Genomic DNA, 20,238 nt, shown 5'->3' on the forward strand with positions numbered 1-20,238 from the left:
ACAATCAAATGTCTCAGTAGAGGTTGCCACTAGGTACAAGAAACAAATAGCTCAATTAATGCCTTTAGCGTTTTTCTAAGTACAAGAAGATGCAACTTGGATTCATAAAATTTTCTCCTGTAAACGTCTATCTGAAGGCTTGTTTTACCAGTTTTCCCAGAACACAGAATACTTCATTTGGATCACTGCACTGAATTCCTTTCAGGGTATATTGAGTATCAGTGACTACAATGGCTAGTGACTTAATTCTTACAGAACCAGATGGCTAGGGACACTCCTTAGCTGGCAGTGGCCCCTAATGGTTATAAATTCAATCATGATTTAGGAGGCAGTTCATGGCCACTTTATCCCATAGTGTGCTGATAAGTCACTTCAGTCATGTGCAACTCTATGCGACCCCATAGACGGCAGCCCACCAGGCTCTCCTGCTCCTGGGATTCTCCAGGCAAGAACACTGGAGTGGGTTGCCATTTCCTTCTCCAATGCATGAAAGTGAAAAGTGAAAGGGTAGTCACTCAGTCGTGTCCGACTCTTAGCGACCCCATGGACTGCAGCCCACCAAGTTCCTCTGTCCATGGGATTTTCCAGGCAAGAGTACTGGAGTGGGGGTGCTATCGCCTTCTCTGATCCCATAATGCAGAGAATACCTTTTTCTCAGTCAGGCCAGTATTTTGATGATCTTCAGTGTGTTCTTACTGGACTCAGTTCAATTCAGTCGCTCAGTCATGTCTGATTCTTTGCGACCCCATGAATTGTAGCACTCCAGGCCTCCCTGTCCATCACCAACTCCTGGAGTTCACTCAAACTCACGTCCATCGAGTCGGTGATACCATTCAGCCATCTCATCCTCTGTCGTCCCCTTCTCTTCCTGCCCCCAATCCCTCCCAGCATCAGAGTCTTTTCCAATGAGTCAACTCTTCGCATGAGGTGGCCAAAGTACTGGAGTTTCAGCTTTAGCATCATTGCTTCCAAAGAACACCCAGGACTGATCTCCCTTAGAATGGACTGGTTGGATCTCCTTGCAGTCCAAGGGATTCTCAAGAATCTTCTCCAACACCACAGTTCAAAAGCATCAATCCTTCAGCGCTCAGCTTTCTTCACAGACCAACTCTCACATTCAGACATGACTACTGGAAAAACCATAGCCTTGACTAGAAAGACCTTTGTTGGCAAAGTAATGTCTCGGCTTTTCAATATGCTATCTAGGTTGGTCATAACTTTCCTTCCAAGGAGTAAGCGTCTTTTAATTTCATGGCTGCAATCACCACCTGCATTGATTTAGGAGCCCCCCAAAATAAGGTTAGCCACTGTTTCCACTGTTTCCCCATCTATTTGCCATGAAGTAATGGGACCAGATGTCATGATCTTAATTTTCTGAATGTTGAGCTTTGAACCAACTTTTCCCTTTCCTCTTTCACTTTCATCAAGAGGCTTTTTAGTTCCTCTTCACTTTCTGCCATAAGGGTGGTGTCATCTGCATATCTGAGGTTATTGAGATTTCTCCCCGCAATCTTGATTCCAGCTTGTGGTTCTTCCAGCCCATCATTTCTCATGATGTACTCTGCATATAAGTTCAATAAGCAGGGTGACAATATACAGCCTTGATGTACTCCTTTTCCTATTTAGAACCAGTATGTTTTTCCACATCCTAGGCACTGCTAATAGTAGCCAAAAGTCTTGGACCACATATCTTTCAAATCTGTTTTGACCCAAGCAAAATACTCTGTGCTGCTTCTTCCCATATGTAGAGCTACACTATTACAATCTTGAGTTCGTAAATAAATATATACATGTATAGCTCTTAAATAAATATATATGTGCAAGTTGCCTAGTCATCATTTTTATCAGAGGCTTAGTCACACATTTAGTAATGCAAGAAATCACAATCTTGTAAAATAGGCCAAATGCAAGTGACATAGCATGTAGCATTAATAGGGTCATAAGTAAATATTTAGGCCAAGAGTTTCAATTAGGTGTGACCCAGTATATTACCAGCTCATCTGACTCAATCTGTCCTGTACAAATCACTATCTTAAAGGTAATGAAAGGCCTGTATTGTTCACAAGGCCTCCAGCCTAATTCCCTAGTGTTATTAGGCTGATAATCCTTAGTTTAACTGTTCCCAATGTAAGGGAGCTTTTAAACTTAAATGATTTAAATAATCTGGTGGGAGTCATATAAATCCACCCTGTGACAAAAGGAGGGTCCCTCCTAATAATCAGGAAGTTAGATTTGCTGGCTGAAATTTTGTTTGTTATCATCGAGTTTGAGTAACTTTAAAAGAAAATTCATGCTATAGCCATGGGCAGAGAAAGCACCATTAATTGGCCAAGTGAGGGAGTCCAGTCTAATAATATCAATAGTTGCTCAAACAGAACTATAGCTTTCTTCTGGAATAAATTTCCTAAGGGTCATCCAATTAGACCCGTGGAGAGGAGAAATCCACCAAGGTAACCCAGAAGTACTAGATGTAGGTAACAGATCATATGCCTAACAATTGGATTAATTTTTATTTTATTTATTTATTTTTTTAATTCTATTTTATTTTTAAACTTTACAATATTGTATTGGTTTTGCCAAATATCAAAATGAATCCGCCACATGTATACATGTGTTCCCCATCCTGAACCCTCCTCCCTCCTCCCTCCCCATACCATCCCTCTGGGTCGTCCCAGTGCACCAGCCCCAAGCATCCAGTATCGTGCATCGAACCTGGACTGGTGACTCGTTTCATACATGATATTATACATGTTGTTCTATACATCAGTGTCTCTTTTGCTGTCTCGTATACAGGGTTATTGTTACCATCTTTCTAAATTCCATATATATGCGTTAGTATACTGTATTGGTGTTTTACTTTCTGGCTTACTTCACTCTGTATAATAGGCTCGAGTTTCATCCACCTCATTAGAACTGATTCAAATGTATTCTTTTTAATGGCTGAGTAATACTCCATTGTGTATATGTACCACAGCTTTCTTATCCATTCATCTGTTGATGGACATCTAGGTTGCTTGGATCCTCTATGACCCACCTCCCAGAATATTGGAAATAAAAGCAAAAATAAACAAATGGGACCTAATTAAACTTAAAAGCTTCTGCACAACAAAGGAAACTATGAGCAAGGTGAAAAGGCAGCCTTCAGAATGGGAGAAAATAATAGCAAATGAAGCAATTAACAAACAACTAATCTCAAAAATATACAAGAAACTCCTACAGCTCAATTCCAGAAAAATACATGACCCAATCAAAAAATGGGCCAAAGAACTAAATAGGCATTTCTCCAAAGAAGACATACAGATGGCTAACAAACACATGAAAAGATGCTCAACATCACTCATTATCAGAGAAATGCAAATCAAAACCACTATGAGGTACCATTTCACACCAGTCAGAATGGCTGCGATCCAAAAGTCTACAAGCAATAAATGCTGGAGAGGGTGTGGAGAAAAGGGAACCCTCTTACACTGTTGGTGGGAATGCAAACTAGTACAGCCACTATGGGGAACAGTGTGGAGATTCCTTAAAAATCTGGAAATAGAACTGCCTTATGATCCAGCAATCCCACTGCTGGGCATACACACTGAGGAAACCAGAATTGAAAGAGACACGTGTACCCCAATGTTCATCACAGCACTGTTTATAATAGCCAGGACATGGATTAATTTTTAAATTCTGTGTAAGATTTACACCACGACAGAAAAACCTGGATTTATGAAAAAGTCCAAGAAATTATCAAAAATAATTATAATATATAATTATATCCATATTTCTGTAATTATAATTATATAATATGACATTATTATCTAATGTAACTATTATGCTGAAAGTAGTATAACTAATCACACAGGTCACATCGAGAATCTAGGGATAGCTGTCCACTTCTGATGTTGTCTTCTCTTTTTCTTGGTGGGAGTATAGTTTCTCCTCTGTTTGAGCTTTGTTTTAAGGTGAGTTTAAGGGCTCCAGTGCAAGAACTCTTTCTAAGTGGAAAATACAAATCCAAAAGTCAATTTCTTTTGTTTGTTCTGTGCATGAGCTAATCAAAATTATCTGACAAGTGCCCTTTGATGTAGGTTGAAGAAAGTTCTTTAAATGATGCCTTTCCAAAATGCATAATCTTCTGGTTATAGGTCAAGGGGCATCGAATATACAGAAATAAGCTTCAGAGACAAACTTAGAGTGTCCTTCTAGTAATTCAATTAAACTCTACAATAATGTAACCTAACAACAGGGGGTCTATCTCAGAAGTGAGTCTTGAGAAGTAAATACAGACCTAAATTAACAATACTAGAATTTAATATCCATATATATAATTTTTCTCTCTAAAACTATGCTGACTTCTATCAAATATAATCAAATTAAAAGTAATTTGTTTGCAAAAATAAGTCTGCTTTCAGTAAACTTGGCCTGATTACTTATATAAGTGTAATTGAACATATAATCCTTTTAAAATTTGGTTTAGGTAGACCTTTTTATAAAGAATCTCAGATTGAATTTTTAAAAGGCTTCTTTCTCAAAGTGAGAAAAGTCGTCCCAAGGGCATGCCATCAGATCCCACCTGTGATGCCTAAAGATCTGGATTAATTTCTCTCTTCTCAGTGTTCCAAAGTGTCTTCAGATTCCTGCAACTGTCGAGAAGTGGACTTTCTTATTTACTTGATAAGTCTGCTAGCAACCTAAGGGTTTACAATTTTGGAGGGATCAGGTAGAAAGAAAAGATACATGTTTCAATTTTGCTTACAATTGTATCACTAACCAAATTGCTGTAAGTCATAATTAGTTTAAGGGGAAAGGTTTCCTTATATCTGGAAAATAGATTAAAAAGCAATAATATTTCAGACCAGAAAAACCATAAAATCTATAACCATGTTCATCAGTTAACTCATTCCCAGGTAACTAATCCTTGATCTTTTGTTAACAGTTTTATAAAGCTTTTAAAAGCCTGCACTTGTCAAAAATCCTTTCTGTGAAACTTCTTGAAAATGAAGCATTTTTGCAAAGGCATCAGGATCAACCAATAACTGTCTATGAACAACAAAGATTATTAAAGACATGATTAAAGATCCGATTGTGATGCAAATGACAAAGAAACTTCTTTACTGCTTTGACAGAACATTTTAAGATAATAATCAGAATTAAGACTGATAACATTTTACTATGACATACCAGATTCTTAGAATTCCAATAACTTCTAGAGTATATAAAACAATATAGCCTAAGGATGTTTATCACCATCCCTTTGAAATGCTTCCCATGCAGTTTAACATAAGCCTAGTTAGTTTAATATTTTTATCTTTGATAAAGAGAGAAAATGATTCCCTTTAGGTGTTTCAGGACCTTTTGGAAAATCTCAAAGTAAGCTAAAGGTCAAATGAACGTCAAGTAGAATTTGATCTCTGGCAAGTTTGCCAATAATATCAAAAGGCTTTAAAAAAACACTTGGTTAGGTGGCATCACAGGTCACTGTGAAACAATACTTATTGACTTAACCAAGAAACAATAAAATATTTCAAAGGCAAATACAGAAAGTTATAAAAAATTACTTAAAATACAAAAAAAAAAAATCAACAATCTGTTACAAAAAGCAGATCAATATTCTTAAGAAAACTCTCCCCTCTTAATAGAGAGAAACCAAATTCAGATTTTGTACCATTTTACCTTTAATATTGAAATTCATTTGCCCAATTAAATTAATTCTAATCTTAGTTCTGCCCAAACATAAAATCTTTTCTAAAGATTCTTTTTCCTCTCAAACCTACAGTTTTCTATACTTATAATAATCTGTCTCTTCTTTCATATTTAGAAATAACTAGCATCAGAACAAAATTATTTTCTTTTTCCTTAATAAAATGCATTTTTATTTCTTATATCTTCTTCTTACTTGCATACAAATATGTTTTCCATATTAACTTTATAGTCTAACTACTTAGAATTATCAATTTTTTAAAAATATTTATTTATTTGACAGCATTGTGTCATCATTGGGGCATGCAGGATCTTTAGTCGCAGCATGTAAACTCTTAGTTGGGGCACATGGGGTCTAGTTCCCTGACCAGGGATCAAACCCAGGCCCCTGCATTGAAACCACAGAGTCTTAATCACTGAACCACCAGAGAAGTCCTGAATTATCAACTTTCAAAAATCTTAATCTCTAGTGAAAACTGAGAAGCAAGCAATTACATACTGTCTTTTACATTAGCATCCCATAGATTGGCAAACTTGAAATACTATTTATAAAAACTCAACATGAAAAAACTAAGATCGTTCAAAATTAAGAAAGGAGTACATCAAGGCTGTATATTGTCACCGTGCTTATTTAACTTACATGCAGAGTACATCATGTGAAATTCTGGGCTGGATGAAGCACAAGCTGGAATCAAGATTGCTGGGAGAAATATTAATAACCTCAGATATGCAGATGACACCACCCTTATAGCAGAAAGCGAAGAGAAACTAAACAGCCTCTTGATGAAAGTGAAAGAGGAGAGTGAAAAAGCTGGCTTAAAACTGAATGTTCAAAAAATGAAGATCATGGCATCCAGTCCAATCACTTCATGGCAAACAGATGGGGAAACAATGAAAACAGTGAAAGACTTTATTTTCTTAGGCTCCAAAATCACTGCAGATGGTGACTGCAGCCATGAAATTATAAGACACTGGTTCCTTGGAAGAAAAGCTATAATCAACCTAGACAGCACATTAAAAAACAGAGACATTACTTTGCCAACAAAGGACCATCTAGTCAAAGCTATGGTTTTTCCAGTAGTCACGTATGGATGTGAGAGTTGGGCCATAAAGAAAGTTGAGCACCGAAGAATTGATGCTTTTGAAATGTAGTGTTGGAGACGACACTTGAGAGTCCCTTGAACTTCAAGGAGAACCAACCAGTCCATCCTAAAGGAATGAATATTCAGTCCTGAATATTCAATCAAGGGACTCATGCTGAAGCTGAAGCTCCAATACTTTGGCCACCTGATGTAAAGAACTGACTCAATAGAAAAGACTGATGATAGGAAAGATTGAGGACTGGAGGAGAAGGGGACAACAGAGGATGAGATGGTTGGATGGTATCACAGACTTGATGGACATGCATTTGAGCAAGCTTTGGGAATTGGTAATGGACAGGGAAGCCTGGTGTGCTGCAGTCCATGGGGTTGCAAGGAGTCAGACACAATTGAGAGACTGAACCGAAGATCGTGGCATCCAGTCCCATCACTTTATGGCAAATAGAAGGGGGCAAAGTGGAAGCAGTGATAGATTTTCTTTTCTTGAGTATCAAAATTTTTGTGGACGGTGACTGCAGCCATGAAATTAAAAGACACTTGCTCTCTGGAAGAAAAGCTATGACCAACCTAGACAGTGTATTAAAAAGCAGAGACATCCCTTTGCTGCCAAAGGTCCATAGAGTCAAAGCTGTGGTTTTTCCAGTAGTCCTGTGAGAGTTGGACCATAAAGTTGGAAGTGTCACCAACTGAGACAGGGGTAGCTGTGTGTAACAGTTTGGGAGGAAATATTGTGGACTTCAGACACGTTGAGTTTCAGATTTCTCAGACACCCAAGTGAAAACTTTTCAGGAGAGGTAATCTGCACTGAAAATACTTATTTCAGAGACATCAGGATAGAAATGGGATTTTAAAGCCATGAACCAGAGTTGATGCTCAGGGAATGTCCTTGGTTCATAGACTAGGCCCTGGGGCCTTGTGCAATTGTAGGAGGTGGAAGAGGCACCATCACACACATAGAAACAAGCCAATGAAGCAGGAGGAAAGGTAAAAAGTAAATGAGATCCTACTGCAGCCAAGTGAAGCAAATGCATTAGCAAAGAGGCAATGATCATGAATCAAATGCCACAAAGGCAAGGAATGAGATTTGCCTGTAGGACAGAGCAACCTGGAGATCATTAATGACTTTAATAAAACAGTTTCAGTAAAGAATAGTTGAATGACTGTTCACTTTCCCAATCTATGTTACATCTCAAGAAAAGGGTTTACAAGGAAAGGGAAAATCAAAAGAGAATTAAAAATTGAAGTCAGGGAACTCTTTCAAGGAATTTTGTGGCAAAAAAATAAAAGGAAGGGGGAGTTTGGAAGTAGGGTTAAGAGAAAGATGATAAAAATAACAGCATGCTTGTATGATTTGGTGATGCCTGAGTTGAAGAATTGATTTGGGCAAGGAAAAAATGCATGGAGCAATAGAGGGACAGAATCCACTGTCCAATTAAGGGATTCTACTGAGACGTGACTGGGGATAGCACATCTTCGAGAGCAAATGGACGAGGGACTCAAATATGACCATTTGGAAGTGCTGAGGTGCCACTGGAAACCAAGGGGTCATGAAAGCAAAGCCCAGGAGGCCAATGTTCTCCAGCTATCTGCAATTGCCAAGTATGAGGAAGAAGCCACATCAGAGGATAGCTATTTTTTAAATCTTCTCCAGTATTTAAATAATCCCATCAATTATCTTCCCCATCTTAAAGCATTCAGGCGTTTTCTAAGACCGAAGTTGAAACTCTAAAAGCTGCCCAAAAGAGACTTCCCAAGATAGCCACACCCTTCCTTCTATCCCAAGCCAATATTGTATTGGTTTTGCCATACATCAACATGAATCTGCCACGGGTGTACACATGTTTCCCATCCTGAACCCCCCTCCAGCTTCCCTCCCCATACCACTCCTCTGGGTCATCCCAGTGCACTAGCCCTAAGCATCTTGTATCCTGCATTAAACCTGGACTGGCAATTCGTTTCTTATATGATATTATACATGTTTCAATGCCATTCTCCCAAATCTTCCCACCCTCTCTCTCTCCCACACAATCCAAAAGACTGTTCTATACATCTGTGTCTCTTTAAACTTCTCTAGTCTGCCAGTCTTTTTGCTGGATTTAATCCAGTCACTAAATAGATTACCGGGAGATTTTAGTGAGCTGGAATAGAATTTGCTCTCTGAAGGCAATGGCACCCCACTCCAGTACTCTTGCCTGGAAAATCCCATGGACAGAGGAGCTTGGTAGGCTGCAGTCCATGCGGTCGCTAAGAGTCGGACACGACTGAGCAGCTTCACTTTCACTTTTCACTTTCATGCATTGGTGAAGGAAATGGCAACCCGCTCCAGTGTTCTTGCCTGGAGAATCCCAGGGACAGTGGAGCCTGATGGGCTGCCGTCTAGGGGTCGCACAGATTCGGACACGACTGAAGCGACTTAGCAGCAGCAGCAGGCTGCTTTTACTTTTTAATTGAAGTAGAGTGGATGTACAATATTATAGAAGTTACAGGTGTATAATGTAGTGATTCACAATTTTAAAAGTTATGCTCCATTTACAGCTATTATAAAGTTTTGCTGTTGTACAATATGTGTTGTGCAGTATATCCTTGTAGCTTATTTTATACCTAATGGTTAATACCTTTTAACCCCCTACCATTGTTTCCTTTCCCCCATTCTCTCTCCCACTGGTAATCACTAGCTTGTTCTCTATAATTGTGAGTCTATTTCCTCATCAATTATATTGACTAGTCTGTTTTATCTTTTAGATTCCACATATAAGTGATGTGAGTAATACAGTATTTGTCTTTCTCTGACTTATTTCTCTAAGCATAATACCCTCCAGACCCACCCAAGCTGTTGCAAATGGCAACATTGTACGTGTATGTATACACACTGTAACTTCTTTATCCATTCATGTTTAAGGACAATTAGGTTGCTTTCCTATCTTGGCAACTTTAAATAAGGCTTATGTGAATATTGGGGTGCATATATCTTTTTGAATTATTGCTTTTGGCAGGGGCGGGGGGTAGGATATATAACCAGGAGTGGAATTGCTGAGTCATAGTCCCATTTTTAGTTTTCTTATGAACCTCCATACTGTTTTCCACTAAGGCTGCACTAAATTAAATTCCCACCAACAGTGTACAAGGGTTCTCTTTTCTCCATATCCTTGCCAACATTTGGTTTTGTGTTCTTTTTTATGAAAGCCATTCTGACAGTTGTGAGGTGATACCTCATTGTGGTTTTGACGTTTTGATTTGCATTTCCCTGAAGAGAAGCAATGTCAAACATGTGCCTGTTGGCCATCTGCATGACCCCTTTGGAAAAATGTCTACTCAGGTCTTCTGTCCATCTTGTAACATGGTTGTTTTTTTGACATTGAGTTGTATGAACTATTTGTATATTTTGGATATTAGCCTTTTATTAGTCATATCATTTGCAAATAATTTCTACCTCTCATTATGCTGCCTTTTTGTTTTGTGATGGTTTCCTTTGTTGTGCAAAAGCTTTTAAGTTTAATTAATTCCCATTTATTTTTGTTTTTATTTCTCTTGCTTTAAAAGGAGCAGATGCCAGAAAACATAGCTACTTTTTTTTTTTTTAATGTACAGGTTTTATAATTCAACATGTATTCTCTTGCTGGCTGACTGCAACATGGGAAAACCCAACTTCCAACCCTCTGGTCACTACATCCTGCTACCAACCAGGCCATTGGGTGTGACCTGAGACCTCGACACTGCCAGGTGCCTGAACAAAGTAAGCAGGAGTCCATTGTTCCCCTAAAAGATGAACAATGGCCCCCAGATGTCCCCTTGCTGCAAGGGGCCAGCATGCTGTTGGGGAGCCAGACTGAAGCCTCTGAAAGGTTGGTGGTGGGTCAGGGAGTGGGGAGGAGTGTGGTCATGACTACTCCTGGACCTCTACAGCTGAGAGCTCAGCCTGAGGCAGGGTGTGGGGGGTGGTGGGCATGGTGAGGGGGAATAAACGAGATAAACTTATACTCATGACCAGAAGCCCCAGGCCCCAATAGCTCCCAGAGGCACAGCCCTGAAGACAGAACAGGAAGTCACTAATGCCCTGGGAGGAACCATCCTGCAACCCATCCATAGGATGGACCCAGGGCCTCTCTCTGGGTGAGGTCAATGTGTCACTCCAACCTCAGCCATGGACAGCATGTGGTGAATCAAGAGGATGGTGGTTGTGGTTGTGTAGCAGTGAGCACAGGGGTGCTGAAACATAGCAGGTGGGTGGTGATGGCCTAGACAGACTTTAGCTCATCATGACTGAACCCTGGGCATTCACTCTCCCAACGTGGGCCATCAGCCAGACCTCCATCCTCAGACTCTGCCCAGGAAGCCAGGCACAGCTGAACCCTCCCAGCCACTGGGTATAGTCCTATCCTTGGCAAACTGGTCTCTCCCTTCCAGAGGGTCCAGCCTCACCTCCAGGTCCTTAGCAGTCACCTTATTGTCCCAAGAAGGACCCTGGTCACACCTGGATTCCCCAACCCCATGGCAAGCAATTCTGGGCACGAAGGGTGCTTCAGGCATTGTCTCATCCACACCAATTAAGAACTGGGACCTTGGCAGGCTCCAAGGGGAAGGTTAGTGCCAAGGGGACCAGGACTGGACACATGGCCCCCAGCACAGGGCACCTGGCACAGTTGGGACCAGGCCTCTTCTACGGATCTCCCAGCTCTGGCTGCTAGATAAGGGTCAGCCCCAAATTCACTCAAGTCCCCCTGGTCAGATGGTCATAGGCCAATGACTCAGCTACTCAGGGGTTCGGTGAGTACTACTCGCTCCAGCTTGCTCCAAAGCAGCTACCACCAGGTCTGCTTATCCTTCTCCAGGGCTGTGTTGGGGTCTTGCCCTTGTACTTGGTGATGTAAGAGTAGATCTCATGCAGGACTCTCATGTTATTGAATTGACTCAGGTCCAACGTGAGATATGCACTTGTGTCCTGGTAGCTGATGGCAGGCCATCTTGGTGATGTTGGCATAGTGAATCTCCACCTAGCTCTTGTAGTTAAGGATATCCTTGATGTAGAGCAGTTTCTTGGAGGGCAAGTCCTTGCCCAGCTTGTGCTCAGATGTGGAGCAGGAGTCCATGAAGGCCTAGGCCACCACTGACAGGCAGGCGTCAGCGCTGCTGCTCTTACAGATGTTGAATAGGACCTATTGGTTCTTGATCATGTTCAACCAGGAGCACAGGAGCAGACAGTTTTTCTTCCAGGTGTGATGCATATCTGCATCATGTACCTGGTATCAATCGGCCTGCTCATCCAGGAAATCAAACATGTACTCGATGAACAGCAGCAGGGCTGAGCCCCAGTACATGCTGAAGATGGTTTGGAAGAGGGCATCCATGAACTTCTGTAGTATGCCTTTGATGGCCAGAAGCCACATCAAGAAGATCTCGAAGACTATCTTGCTGCCTCAGTTGCCACTGAGCTGGTCCAGGTGGTTATGGTTCTTGACCAGGAACACTGCTACTTTTTATACCAAAGAGTGCTCTGCCCATGTTTTCCTCTGGCAGTTCTATGGTTTCCGGTCTATATATGTCTTTAACCCATTTTATTTTTGTATTTTATATTAAAGATGTTCTAATTTCACTCTTCTACCTGTAGCTGTCCAGTTTTCCCAGCACCGCCTTTTGAAGACTGTCTTTTCTCCATTGTCTATTCTTGCCTCTTTGTCATTGATTAATTGACCAAAAGTATATGATTCTGAATTCTCCATCCTCTTCCATTGATCTGTGTGTCTATTGAGCCAGTACTGTAATGTTTTGATTACCGTAGCTTTGTAATATAGTCTGAAGTTGGGAAGTGGGATTTCTCCACCTCTGTTCTCTTTCTCAATATTGTTTTGGCCTTCTGGGGTCTTTTGTATTTCCACATAAATTTAAAATTGTCCCTAGTTCTTTGAAAGATACCATTGGTATTTTTGTAGGGATTGTATTGAGTCTATAAATTGCCTTGGGTAGTATGATCATTTTAACAATATTAATTGTTCCAACCCAAGAACATGGTATAACTTTCCATCTGTATTATCTTCCATAGTTTTCCAAGTACAGGTCTTTCACCTCCTTAGGCAGTTTTATTCTAGGAATTGTATTCTTTTTGAGGTAGGCTGTTTTAAAAAGATTCAGGATAGGTCTTGATTTAGGGTCAGACTTTAGGCCTGAAAAGTCATATGAATTTTGAGACTCTTTATACAAGAAGGAACTTTAACTACCTGGGGCCAAACCTCTTGATTTGTATGTGAATAAACTGAGGACCAGAAAGAAATAGACGAGAGGACCCACAGAAGTCACTCGGGACCAATGCAGAAGTGAAAGCCAGGTTCACCTACCCCTATTCCACTGTTTCTCTTCCTCAACAAACATTATTTCACCAATGTTCTTTGTTGCTGTTTTTCACAACACTCAGCTTGTGGGATCTTAGTTCCCCAACCAGGGATATAAATTCACAGCCTCTGCAATCAAAGTGCAGAGTCCTAACCAGTGGACTGCCAGCTAATTCCTATTTATTTCACCAAATGTTCATCAAGTATCCCGTACTAAGCAATGCAACATTTTAAGTAGATAAAGCAAACCCACAATCTCCACCTTTGAAAGTTTAGGAAAACAAGACACCACTTTCAGTATGAATGAAGTCATCATAGGAAACAGGCTTATGGTTACCAAAGGGGAAGGTGGGAGATAAAGTAGGAGTAAACAGTTAACAGATACACACTACTATACATAAAATAGACAAGCAACAATGATTTACTGTATAGCATAGGAAACTGGTGACTCAGATGGTAAAGAATTTGCCTGCAAGCAAGAGAGCCAGGGCAGATCCCTGCGTTGGGAAGATTCCCTGGAGAAGGTAATGGCTACCCACTCTCAGTATTCTTCCCATGGACAGAAGAACCTGTCAGGCTACAGTCCATGGAGCTGCAAAGAGACAGACAAGACTCAGTGACTTACATCTCACACTATAGGGAACTATATTCATTATCTTGCAATAAACTATAATGGAAAATAATCTGAAATACATCCACATACACACACATGTGAATCACTTTGCTATAAACCTAAAACTAACATAATACTGTAAACCAACTGTACTTCAATTTAAAATAAAGGAGTCGAGTTACACTGTGCCCCAATATAATTTATATACCTCTCTCACATATAATACCATGTCCATTGATGTTCCAGGTTTTGAAGCTGTGAGTGAGAGGATGTCAGAAAATGGAATGTGAGCTAAGTGAGCTCCTGTTCACACAGCTAGAGGGCACTGCCTAGTGTAAAACAGAACATCTCCCCAATTTATGAAATGATGGGTCCTTTTCCTTCGTCCCCAAAACCAAAACAATGTTTTCTACTTAAAAACACTGACATCAGAGATTTGTTTGGGGATGAAAACTTTCACTTTTAGCTATGTACCTTGCTGCATTGTCACATGATTGTAAGTCATTTCCTCTGCATCCATTTGAGGGAAGATGACTGGATCAGAAAAAAAAAAAAAACATGATAGCACTTGGCTTTCATCAGATAAGGTTAAGGGAATCTTATGAAGGACTCAGTACTTTTCCAAACCAAGCCCACTGCAAGACTTGGGCACCAGTTGAACTCCTGTGCTAGTAGAAGTTATTCAAAATGTATGCTGAGCTTTGTCAAAAGTTTTGTCAAGGCACTGCATTTGTAGTGAGTATTGGGACTTACCACACTGACATCAGAACCCTCTGTTAACTAGCTATGTTGCTAAAGAATGTTGACATTTTAAAATGTTAAAACTTCAAACGTCAAAAATAAAAAATGAATAATTTCGAGTGAAAGGAACACTATTGAAATAAATTGCTTTCTAAAATGACTGCCTTGAGAAAAAATATACATTTAGTAATACACTGAATGGTATATTTCTTTAAAAATATACTATTGTTTTACTGTCATGATACTTCAAATACAATCACATCCTTTGACACAACAATTACATGTCCACAATCATAAATATTGGAAGTATACAAATGCATATAGGTTTTTGTATATTTGAAATGGAAAAAAAAAAAAAAAACTAAACATCTATGTGTGGGGAAGTGATTTAATAGATTAAGCACATTTGTTATACTTAGTACTACATAGCTGTCTAAGTAAAGGCTGTTGTCCCATTCTCACAGGAAATGATGAGCTTCTGTAAGTAGTGGAAAAAATTAGGTTACTGTGTGTGTGTATGAGTGAAAGAGAGACAGAGAAAATAAGAGAATAGCCCAGAACTTTGCTAACTCTAGAGCCACTAGCCACATGTGGCTATTGAGCACTTAAAAAGTGACTAGTCAGAATGGAGATGTCCTCTAAATGGAAAAAACTCACTGAACTGTGAAGACTTATAATGAAGAAAAAAAACAACATAAAAAAAACAAAAACACTGCATTTCTATTGGACAGTGCTGACCTAGGACTGTTCCTGGGGAGTGAGACTGGGGAAAATTTTTGATGGAGAGGACAGGGAATAGGCATTTCAACCTTTAATTATTTTCCAGAGAGCACTTTATTTAAAATTTTAAAAATCAGAGTAGGAATCCAAGCAAAATTTATTGTTTAGTTAATATTATGTGTCAGTCTTAATTTCTTAGTTTTCACAAATGCTACCATGGTTATGTAAGCTGTTAACAAAAAAAAAAAAATCTGCTGAATACAGGGACTTTGTACTATCATGGGAATTTTTCTGCAAATCTCAAAGTATTTCAAAATAAAAACCTAAAAAAAAAAACCCAATGAGGGAAACAAGCACTCTAACAAGATGTATCTTCTGCTTGAGATTCTTACTTGGAGTCTCAAAGTACTTGCTGTAAAGTAACTCGCCTACCCATAGCTCCTTGTAAACACGTTTGCTTGAAACAAGGCAGCTAGGATTACTAAATATCATATTCCTTAGCTCCCACCTGAAATTCCAATTCAGAAAACTACTTTCTCCCTTGGTGATTAGAAGCTGTCTGGCTGCTGCTTAGGTACCAGGAATTTTTGCTGGAGTAGGAGGCTTGCTCAAAGAAGAGCAAAGCTGCCACCTCTCCAAGGACTTCACTGAGGCCTGGGCAGCTAGAAGTTTTCAAAGCCCCTTCACTTGCTCCTTGCTCCCTCATCAGCTCCTTGCTTCATCCCTCAGACTAAACCAACACAAAGGTCAAGAGGTTTTTGCTAAGATCTCATCGTGAACTCTGAGATAAAAAAAATGAATCAAAAATCAATATTATTAGTATAACAATCTTCACCTATATTTATACAGGTGTTACTTTTTACTTAAAAGTGTTCAGAACAAGAACTAAACTCTCTTTTTGCTATTGATTTTCTAAGTCAATTCCACTACTAATCAAAGACTAAATTCTTTATAATTTCAATTTTCTTAAATATATTAAGCTTTCTTATGCACACAAAAAAAGAACTAAACTCAGCATGCAAATGAGTAGGAATGGCAGGTAAAACTGGATAACAAAATTAAAAAAAGATTTGATATAGATATATAGATACATGGTTATTTCAGAACTGGCCAAATGAAGATAAATTTAAACACTGTACTGGAGTGTAAAATACTTTTATTTTACATGAAGTAGGTTTAAAAGGCATGAAATGTAGAAATTACAAAGGACGACATGTCAGATTGTCATAAGGCATGTTGTTAAGTATAGACTATAAAGCTGTATTCCAAAGGTGACCCACCCAAAAAACAATTATATTAAAAATAATGTGGGTATTTAAACAAACATTCTACCACCACAACCACACCTTCATAATTTAAATAATTTTTTTAAACATCACTACTTTCTCTGGAAAAAGAGTTACACCATAAGCAGAAGGAGCTTGACTAAGAATTTACAAAAGAAAACTGCTACTATTGAAGCATCCTTGCATCCCTGGGATAAAGCCCACTTGGTCACGATGTATGATCTTTTTAATGTGTTGTTGGATTCTGATTACTAGAATTTTGTTAAGGAGTTTTGCATCTATGTTCATCGGTGATATTGGCCTGTAGTGTTTTTCTTGGTTTTTTTTTGTTTTTTGTTTTGTTTTTTTTGTTTTAGCATCTTTTTCAGGTTTTGGTATTAGGGTGATGGTGGCCTCATAGAATGAGTTTGGAAGTTTACCTTCCTCTGCAATTTTCTGGAAGAGTTTGAGTAGGGTAGGTGTTAGCTCTTCTCTAAATTTTTGGTGGAATTCAGCTGTGAAGCCGTCTGGACCTGGACTTTTGTTTGCTGGAAGATTTCTGATTACAGTTTCAATTTCCATGCTTGTGATGGATCTGTTAAGATTTTCTATTTCTTCCTGGTTCAGTTTTGGAAAGTTGTACTTTTCTAAGAATTTGTCCATTTCTTCCAAGCTGTCCATTTTATTGGCATATAGTTGCTGATAGTAGTCTCTTATGATCCTTTGTATTTCTGTGTTGTCTGTTGCGATCTCTCCATTTCCATTTCTAATTTTATTGATTTGATTTTTCTCCCTTTGTTTCTTGATGCGTCTGGCTAATGGTTTCTCAAGTTTATTTATCCTTTCAAAGAACCAGCTTTTGGCTTTGTTGATTTTTGCTATGGTCTCTTTTGTTTCTTTTGCATTTATTTCTGCCCTAATTTTTAAGATTTCTTTCCTTCTGCTAACCCTGGGGTTCTTCATTTCTTCCTTTTCTAGTTGCTTTAGGTGTAGAGTTAGATTATTTATTTGACTTTTTTCTTGTTTCTTGAGGTATGCCTGTATTGCTATGAACCTTCCCCTCAGCACTGTTTTACAGTGTCCCACAGGTTTTGGGTTGTTGTGTTTTCATTTTCATGCATTTCAATGCATATTTTGATTTCTTTTTTGATTTCTTCTGTGGTTTGTTGGTTATTCAGCAGCGTGTTGTTCAGCCTCCATATGTTGCAATTTTTAAGAGGAGAGGGTGGGACGATTTGGGGGAATGACACTGAAACATGTATAATATATAGAAATGAATTGCCAGTCCAGGTTCGATACAGGATGCTTGGGGCTGGTGCACTGGGATGACCTGGATGGATGGTACAGGGAGGGAGGTGGGAGGGGGGGGTTCAGGATGGGGAACACATGTACACCTGTGGCAGATTCATGTTGATGTGTAGCACAACCAATACAATATTGTAAAGAAAAAAAAAAAACAAACAGTGAAGTGATTGAAAAAAAAAGAAAACTGCTACTATGTAAATGAGTGACCTTTATAATTACAGGCAATACAACTGAAAAAGAGATGTAGAGGATCTAGAATCTTGAAAGCCACATTTCTGATGCATTCTCTACTGCACAGTTTGCCACTGAAAACTGGTTAAAATCTGAGCTGTCCTTAAGCTTGAGTACTCTCCAACCAAGTGTCCCAGCTGCCTCTCTCCTTTTGCCCTCTTTCCAGCTGAGTTCCAGACAAGAATGATGTAAATCTTTAAAATTACAGATCTAGGGCATCTAACCTATATGGCAACTGAACTTTCTTCTATTTAACTTTTCAGCACTGCTTTATTATAAGACATAGGTTGCAAAAAATAATAAACTATTTGTATTGTAAGCTGAAAAGAATGGAATCATAGAATAGATCTGCAGCAATCTCTTCTGAGGATAACATGAAAAATAGACATTTCAATTGTGCCTTTAAATTCACAATCAGGTTGATGGAAACAAATAGCCCCAGGTCGTTCACCATAAAACCTAAATAAAGAAACAAGCAATCGGCGAACCAGAGGTGTAGAATTGGTATAGAAATAAAGGCTCAAGATTTTCTATAACAGGTTAACCTGGGGTATCCTCTAATGCACATTAATGAAGTCTCCTTTATGTACAGTTGGGAAGGTCCCCTGCAGGAGAAAATGGCGACCCATTCCAGTATTTTTGCCTAGAGAATCCCATGGACAGAGGAGCCTGGCAGGCTACAGTGCATGGGGTCACAAAAAGTCGGACACGATTGAGCGACTAATACTAGGGCATCTCTACTTACCTCTGGAAAGACTTTCTCAGTAGAAATCTGGAGACAAAATTAATTTGTATTCAGTTAAAAAAAATTCAAACTTACGTGAAAATTAAATTTAAATGGAAATAAACATGAGGGGATGTTCCCAAATAAATGAATGACAAGTCAAACCACTCGGAATTTCTGCCTTGGGAATTCTAACACTAAAAGTGATAGGGAGGTAAAATATGGCAAGATCTTAAAAGATCAGGGAGCCTCTTCGGGCCCTGTGGGTGTCTATGGCAGAGATCTAGGAGAAAAATTTCTAAGGGACTTCTAAGAAAAAAACCACACATTTAATCTTTCTATGTTGTTTTTAATTAAGTTAACACTTGTCATCACCCACACCCTTTGGGGGTTCCTTGATAGTGTGTTATCTTTCTGCCATCTTCCTCATTACAAATCAATGATTCAGAATTGATCCTACCCTGAAAACCACGGTCCCAATCCCTGCTGGAACCACTCTTGACACGTCTAGAGTGATGCTACACACTACCGCTGGCTGTGACCTGAGCTTATCCAAAGTCTTCATTTCTTTCTATGAGGAGGAGAGTGGACAGGAAAACATTACAATCATACTTAAATCAAATTTTTTTTATTACAAAAAAATGGAGAAAATGGTTCAAACAGTTATAGAAGCACATAAAAGGAAAAAGTGAAACTTTTTTGACTATTTGTCCCTCTGAAATAACCATATTTAGAATATGCTTCTGGAATATTTTACAGTAAAAAAAAATAATTATACTATTCTAGAACCTTTTTCTTTTTATTAGCAATATAGATTTCTCCTTGACAAGTAACACAAGCTCTGTGAAACTAGGGATTTTGTCTGTTTCCTTCACTGCTATATTTCTAGGAACTAAATCACTGTCTGGCACAAAGTAGGTGCTAAAAAATGTTCACTGAATGAATGAATGAGATCCTCCTTCCTGTCAGATCAGTCAGAAGTTCCATGGGGTCAGGGATGTGTCCATTTGGTCTCTGATCCCAACACCAGAGTACCTGGCACAAGGTAAGCACTTAGTATCTGTTGAACTAGCGAAACAACTCAATGATGAAACCAACTAATTTTTGTTTTAACTGTTCCAGTGTGTTGACAATACCACAATAACCAGCTATTTCCCAATTCATGGAAAAAGTCTCTCACAAACACTGTTGCAATAGTTGTTTATATGTGTATATATATATATATATATATATATATATATATATACTTGTTTAAAGATTTTTTTAGGATAAGAATCCCTTTTGTGGTGCAATCATTGACTTGGTATAAATATGTTCTGAAACTGATTCCCTCTGGAATTTCATAAATTAAAAACACTTAAGATTAATTTTCCAACTTGTTTAAAAGCCACTGCCTAGAACTCTGCAAAATGATCTCCCTTTCAAATATCCAGTAGAAAACAAATGCTTCCCAATCCTATCTAGATGCAGCCTGAACACTGTAACAAACAGGCTGCCTGCATCCTTGGTGACCAACATCTCCTGCATG

General features: G+C 38.9%; 1 protein-coding gene across 2 annotated transcripts in view; it reads right to left on the bottom strand.

The window, feature by feature from the left end:
* Positions 1-13,605: 13,605 nt before the first annotated feature.
* LOC129636665 (hepatitis A virus cellular receptor 1-like) overlaps positions 13,606-20,238 on the bottom strand; it is a 76,429-nt gene continuing 69,796 nt past the window's right edge. For both annotated transcript variants that reach the window (XM_055560247.1, XM_055560258.1), the window contains exons 9-10: positions 14,199-14,258; positions 13,606-13,703 (exon numbers count right to left, since the gene is read on the bottom strand). In XM_055560247.1, coding sequence (XP_055416222.1) covers positions 13,643-13,703; positions 14,199-14,258 — 121 coding nt within the window. In that variant the 3' untranslated portion in view covers positions 13,606-13,642. The remainder of the gene's footprint in view (positions 13,704-14,198; positions 14,259-20,238) is intronic.

Source organism: Bubalus kerabau, chromosome 1 (genome assembly GCF_029407905.1).
Source record: "Bubalus kerabau isolate K-KA32 ecotype Philippines breed swamp buffalo chromosome 1, PCC_UOA_SB_1v2, whole genome shotgun sequence".
Taxonomy (NCBI): domain Eukaryota; kingdom Metazoa; phylum Chordata; class Mammalia; order Artiodactyla; family Bovidae; genus Bubalus; species Bubalus kerabau.